General features: G+C 38.1%; 1 protein-coding gene across 2 annotated transcripts; it reads right to left on the bottom strand.

Moving 5' to 3' along the window:
* Window positions 1-980: 980 nt before the first annotated feature.
* Window positions 981-4750, bottom strand: LOC149816935 (CEN-like protein 2). 2 transcript variants are annotated; one of them, XM_089987346.1, is made up of 5 exons: window positions 4738-4750; window positions 1663-1853; window positions 1490-1551; window positions 1282-1322; window positions 981-1198 (listed from the first exon to the last, which is right to left on the bottom strand). In XM_089987346.1, the coding sequence occupies exons 1-5, from the start codon at window positions 4748-4750 to the stop codon at window positions 981-983; spliced, it is 525 nt and encodes a 174-aa protein (XP_089843472.1). The 2 variants fall into 2 exon arrangements, with proteins under 2 accessions (XP_089843472.1, XP_089843473.1); XM_089987347.1 differs by lacking the exon at window positions 4738-4750 and having other exon boundaries at window positions 1663-1863.
* Window positions 4751-6862: the final 2112 nt, after the last annotated feature.

Here is a 6862-nt window from a genome sequence, read left to right as displayed (position 1 = left end):
TTTTATTCTTTATTGGTCTATTTCTTAAGCACATTCTAATGTATTTATTTACATGCTGGTAGCTCCTTGCTTTGGACCGATCACCATACGCTGGACGTTAAAATGGCCGACCAAACATTAGACGCACACACTGCTAATCGTGTGTGCGATCGATGGCGCGCACGAGAATGCTGAAAAGAATGGGCTTTAGCGTCAGTGGCCGCCGCTAAAGCCTCTCTAGTTACGCATCTGCCCGTTTGATGTGCCTTTTTCAACAGTACACCTTTTGGTGTGTGTGTCTCACGGTGCTCAACTTGGACAAGTTCCAATTAAGCTAAAGTATTTCTGGAACAGTAAAAAGCAGTCCTCTCGTGAGCTTTAGCATAACATGTCAACTCAGGGATGAAGGCTTTTTAGCTCCCTGATAAGGACCATGTGCCTGAAAACACGCCTTCCGACCGTGGATACTTTAGTACAGCCATACCGGCAAAGAAGGGAGTTATGCAACCGTTTTACTACATTACAACATTTTCCTCGCTAAAAAAGGAAATCAAAACAGCACTGGGAAAGAAATGGGGCATGCAACTATGGCTAAGTACATCACTACATTTCGTCTGCGAAAAAGGAAAACAAAGCAAGACCAACAGTGATGTAAAGTGCCCCCACACCGATCTCGCAAATCTATAAGAGAGTCAACAATCACCATATTCTGACAAAAGCCTGCAATTCGGTACAGAGGAAGGAGAGTAAAACCAACCGGAAAATGCCATGAGGTTGCCCGCAGTAGGTGCAGCCAAATCCCACTGCACGCAACTCATGACAAAAGACAAAAGACAAAAGACCCATGTGACCTATGAGAAAAAAATCCACACCCTCACAGTCCCCAAGCTTCCCACAAAGCAAACCAGTACCAGACCCATGCAAACTACTCCTTACAAACCTTGTCTTTATTTCTTTTACTCACACCATCTCCTTCTCTCTCTGTCCCTCTTCCTCTTCTTCTAGCGCCTTCTTGCTGCAGTTTCTCTTTGGGCATTGAAGTAAACAGCAGCAACAGGAAGCCCAAGGTCATTCTCTCCTGCAAATCTTTTGGTGTTGAAATGGTCCTTTGATGAAGGCGGGCAAACACACTGCCTTCCTTTCTGCTTGAACAAGACAAATACAAACCTGTGTATGCCAATATTTGGCCTGGGCGACTCATAAACCACAACTTCCTTTCCTGTCAACGCCACATCAAATATAAGCATCACCATTGCACCAATCATATCTTAATGCTTAAAGTTAAAACATGAATAGTCTCACCAAATGTTACATCTGTTGTGCCTGGTATGTCAGTGACCAGCCTATAACCAGACAAGTAATGATGGATTACACTCCAAGAAATTAAGAAAACATATAGAATATGTGTTTCTTTCCATTTTATTAGGGTATTTATGATCTGAGTTTCTTTTATAAAGAAGTAGCAATAACAAATCAGCAAGGAAGACTCAGCAGCTTAGGGATGAAATACCAATGGAGATGCTCTCTCAAGTATGGGTCACTAGGACCTGGCACATCAGGGTCCGTCATGATCTATTAGACAAAGAAAGTTCAATTGGTTAATCCCACAGTCAAGGTTGGTTCATTATTAGACATTGCAGAGATATCTGGAGAATGAAGGGTTAGGAGAAGTTAAAAGGTTACCAGCGTGAAGAAGGACCTCATGTCGCCTCCATTAACTTCAACCCTGGGCTTAGGTGCTACTGCAGAAGGCATGAGCTCATGTCCATTGCAAACTTGTTTGTTGGAATTGTAAACTACAGCCATTCTGACGCTAGGGGTGAAGTCTTCAAGAACTTCTCCTATGACCCTTCCAACCACAAGAGGATCAAAGGCTTTAGCCATGGATTCAGATGGGGAAGTGAAAGGGGTGTTTTTCTCAACCCTTTGATGCTTAGGATTTTCTTCGTTGGGCTGATGAAGCCACAATGTCCCCTATATATAGACAGTCCCCTGTACATAGACAATCTCATGATTGCTTACATACACCTCTCTCTCTCTCTCTCTCTCTCATCAAAAGCGATCATTTATAATTTTTTATTTCGGAGGTATGATACGTAAGGCAGGTTGGTCATGGGTCTCCCCCACCCGGGGTTTTCCTGTATTCGGAGGGTTCCTCGTCATAAAAAGAAAAAAGAAAAGAAAAGTTGTCATAGTTATCCATCTGTAAGCTAAACAGTGGGCCAAGAGACAAACCTGAAGTCCCAAATTTTCTTGAGGATTTCTAGCTAGATGCCGTCACAGGGAAAAGCTTATTTGGGAGAACCTTGTCATGTTTCACCTGACGCCCAAAAGAGAGAAGGAAATTTTTTGAAAACCATGTCATCTTTTGGACATCTAAATATTCAGGCAATATTCTCTCGAGGAAAAAAACAAAGATGAGGGCAGTGGTGAACTACCAACCATCCAGGTGTCATGGTCTATAAGATTTACAGCATCACTAGGATTAATCAAGTAACACTGTGTTTCTCACCTAACCTTTTGCCCCAGTAGTTCAGATAAAGGTTGTCAGACTAGAAAGCAGAAGTGGAAAACGATATAAAAAGCTAAAGCAAAAAGCTATGCATTTTAAAATATATAAAAAGCGAAAAGCTATGAATAAAAAAAAATAAGAATTGAATGAAAATCAAAATAAAACACAAATAAAAACTAAAATAAAAATGATATTAAATTTCATAAATTTTTAGTGTAAAATTTAAATTTTTAACAAAATCTAAAAATAATGACTACCAATTTAACAAAAGCACATGAAAGTAAGTGAGAAAAGTAAAAATACACATAAAAAGCATGAAAATTTGAGTAAAAAAATATATAATAAGAATAAATGAAGTATGTGAAAATTAGCATAAGAGAAGCACGAGGAAATCGATGTTCTCATCAAGTTTCGAAAGCGATTATCGCCCTTCTGAAACGAGTTTTTGAAAAGCGAGCTTCCCACCTATCTAAAAAGCTTCCGATAACTCTCGTTCAGATCCTATCAATCTATTGGTTTAGAGTCCAAGAACTTGAAGGACTCGAGTTCGTCAGGAGCAACATTCCATACCACTTGATTGGTTACGAACCAAGTCTGGGTGTTATCAAATTTGCTAACAACCCGTATGTCATTTATAAATTTGGAAGCATATATACCTTGTTTTGTAACTTTTTCCCAGTGATAGCATGCTTGAAAGGTATGATGGTGTTGTGGGAGGGGGAGTTTGCTTCTTATGGTTAGGAAGGGCATAAATGACGTAGATCCCTACCACCAAGGCAAATGGGCCGGTATCGAGCCATGTGAAAAGGGGAGTGATTCAGGTTTGAATACTTGATTTGGAAAGAGTATGACTTCTATAAGTAGAAAAAAGCAGTACCTGGGTTACTTAAAACAAAGAAAAACAACAGTTCCATACGGTCACCAATTAGTTATTATTGGCCATCTCTTTGTGCCTTCAATAAGTGTGAGTGGGATGCAGTTTGCTTGGCCAAAAAAAGAAAAGAGCATCCACGAAGGGATGGCAAAGTTGATGCCTTTCATGTAGTATGGTAAAAATACCAATACTTTAAAGGATCATTGGAAAAGTCAACTTTTCTTTTTGGACAGGACTGAGTTAATTTCATTAAAATGTAAGAAAATTTTACCACAAAAGGGTGGAGTGGGTGATGACTATGTAACAAAGACGAGGGTATGAACCAACACACGTGAGGCAACTCAATCAAAACGGGGAGGGTGAGTTACAAAATGTTTTGAAAAATTAGAATGCCACATACTATTTAATTTTTTAATCAATGCCAAACTATTTGTTGATATTTTAATATATAAATGTATTTATGTTGAATACTATTAGAAATATCAAAATAATTAAAAATGTTAAAATAATGTTCTACATGTCAAAGTCATGTGATAGTATACTATTTTGGGCTGTTTTTTTTGTTTAGAGTCTTCTTGTATCTGGGGCGGGTTTTCTAGTGAATCTCTTCAATTCTTTGTATTTGGATCAAAGGATTCACAGAAGGTGTATGGGGTGGCTTGGGACTTAATGGAGGGTAATGTAGTTATTTGGGGCTCATGGGGTTTATAAATACCCCCAAGTTTGTTATTTTTCATAGTTTTTCTCATCATTAATGAGAATTATCTTTCTTTGGCCTCTCTCTCTCTCTTGTAAAGTTGATTAGTCTCTTGCCTTATTAGCTTGAGAATTGGCTTATTAGGCTTTCCTCTAGTGAGATTTTCCCTTCATCTTCACCATTTTCTTTTTCTGCATGGCCGACCCCCTATCTACCATAGTCGACCTCTCATCTCTCCATTTTGACCAATTTGTTCCTCTCCTCTATGATCGGCTACCATTTCTGTTATCAGATCATGGTTCCCATCTTATCACAATCGAAAAAACCCCAAAAAATTGTTTGTGATCAATTTTTAGCAAGGAGACATGAGCTCGTGTAGCTGATTGGAGCGTTTATCACATTTTCACATGAAAATCGAGTAGATTGGCAGTTACTCTAATATCCGGCATTTTCAATAGTTTTTTTTTATTCTTATAATATTTGGATAATGGGATATTTTTTAGGACTATTTTATGAGTTTCATGTATTCGGTTGAGTTTGTATCAAAATTTCAAAAAGAACGGTCTTTATTTCCTTAAAATTGGAGTTAAAACAAGTTCAGAGTGTGCTCGACAAGTTTTATGGGTATTGCTTTATAGTTTTTCCATGTCTCCCTCAGACAATTTTTGTCTTCACAGAGTCTAGACATGGATAGCTCGCACCCCCAAGCTAGTATGTCAAACATGCTCCAACACACATGCCAAGTCGTCTCATCGATACATTTTAGGAGGTCAATAGCTTGTGAGTTCATCTCTTCAACGAGATGCTCCTTGATCACGACATTAACTCAAAGACCTGCCTCAATGAGAGTATTCATCTCTTCAACACTCTCATGTCTAGCTAGAGGCATGTCAGATCAAGGTTTCACCTGGTATAAAGATGACCAAGGTCACCACTTGTCAGGTTCTCCAAGAGTAACAGACCAGTCACAATCAAGAGAAACCAGGTTAAGATGAAAAATTCATATCTCAAGGTACATGCCACTAAAAATCTTAAAAATATATAGTTAATATCCATACGTGCTCATGGACCAAATTTTAGTCTTAAATTCACTGGGGATGGGGAGATACGATTTTTTTAAAAAGGACCAATTTCTTGGCTTGAGCACATTCAGAAAACTACAGAGGTGTTGAGCGTTGTATTTCCATATTCGGTTCTCTCAATGCATGTATCCAGAAAATCTAAAATTTGGCTAGTATTTGACCCATAGATATACGAGCCCTCACCTCATATTTCAGGTTGAGACTCCTTATGGTCGAGGCTCACTGAATTTTTGATGTTGGGAATCGTTGTCAGGACTGGGTCCAACATTGGATCTGGTTAGGTCCGTTGTTGGAATTACGTAGGTCAAACAGGGCCAGATCTGGCCTAATTTTTTGACAGTAAGTTTCCAACATGAGGAGGAGATAGAAGATTATTTTTTGAAATTTGTTTGTTGTAGACTGTCCCAATTAAAAAAAATTGGATGTTGAGTAGGTGTCCTCGCCTTAGCTAAAATCACAGTTCCCGCTAGAAATTATGGCTTGACTATAGAGGGGCTAGTGATCATGCATAATTTTATACATAATTTCATACATTTGCATGCATGATCATGTGCAATAAATGCTTAAAAATGCTTGTTTACGAAGAATTTTTGAGCCTCTTTGAAGTATTTTGGGGAGAATAATTAAGTTTTTAGAACAAGAAGCCTTTTTTGAAATATCAAAAAAATTTATGGACTCTTTTTGAAAAATCTTCTAAAACCTAATTAGACCTAAACTACTATTAGAAATAGATCTTTTTAGAGAGGGGGAGACATTTTTTCCTCTAGCCTTTTGCGCACCCCTCTCTCTCCTCTCTACCACTTCTTCTTCCTCTTCTTTCCCTTGTTTTCTTCTCAACCAGTTGCCTACCCTATTCTTCCTTCTTCTTCTTATTCACTCTTTCTTCTAAACCTCGTCATCGCCAGTTCTTCTTTTCCTCATCATCGGAGAGATTGACGGTGCGTGTGATTGCAATGAAAAAGTCATTTCTTCTTCTCAACCCATCCATCGGAGGTAAGCCGTAGGTAAAACTCTTCTCCCCCATCTCCGTAGTTAGTTTATATTCATTGCATGTATCACAGTTCATGTTTAACATCATGGTTACATGTAGAATAATCTAGTTTTTTTTATAGTCTTTTTCTTTACTTGCTTTCTGCTTAGTAAGTTACTGCATAATTTTTGTAGTTTCGGTTTTAGCTTAGATCTTAAACTTTCTTTTTTTAGAAAATGTAGCATTGCGACGTGGTACTAAACATGTTGGGCCATAGAACTGATCATCGGAATCAACAAGTAACATGATCTGCAGTCACGTGACCGGCGTGATCTGCAAATCATGTGTTTTTTTTTAACAAGAAAAGGTTCTACGTGATTAGTAGTTCAACATTTTCTGTGCTCAACAAGAACGATCTGGGTATTGCAATCTGATTCAACAATCGTGTCATGTCAAGCAACCTCATAAAGCATCTGACACAACGTGTTTTCTAGGTTGACGCGTTAAAAACCCGATCTGCAGAAATTTGAAACACAGAGTAATTAGAACACACAAGTGGGATTGATTGAGAAAAAAATTTCTTTGGTTTTAAGCTGAAACGTATTTACCATCAGTACACATCACAGCGTAATGTTATGGCATATTTTGACGTTTAATGCTATGACATATGTATAGTTTAGGGAATAGGGATCTGAGTATTAGAGTACATGTGTATCTGTGTGTTTTATTATTATTGTTTTATTTAAAG

This window comes from Nuphar pumila, chromosome 14 (genome assembly GCF_984573655.1).
Source record: "Nuphar pumila chromosome 14, dmNupPumi1.hap1.1, whole genome shotgun sequence".
NCBI lineage: Eukaryota > Viridiplantae > Streptophyta > Magnoliopsida > Nymphaeales > Nymphaeaceae > Nuphar > Nuphar pumila.
Note: the sequence above shows the minus strand (reverse complement) of the source record. Positions and strands in the feature narration are given on the sequence as shown.

What these genes read in the sequence shown, in the direction of transcription:
- LOC149816935 (XM_089987346.1), bottom strand. An exon ending in TGAGGTCCTTCTTCACGCTG is followed by an intron (nt 1,552 to 1,662) that starts GTAACCTTTTAA and finishes TTTGTCTAATAG; the next exon opens with ATCATGACGGACCCTGATGT. An exon ending in CACAACAGATGTAACATTTG is followed by an intron (nt 1,199 to 1,281) that starts GTGAGACTATTC and finishes TGGCGTTGACAG; the next exon opens with GAAAGGAAGTTGTGGTTTAT.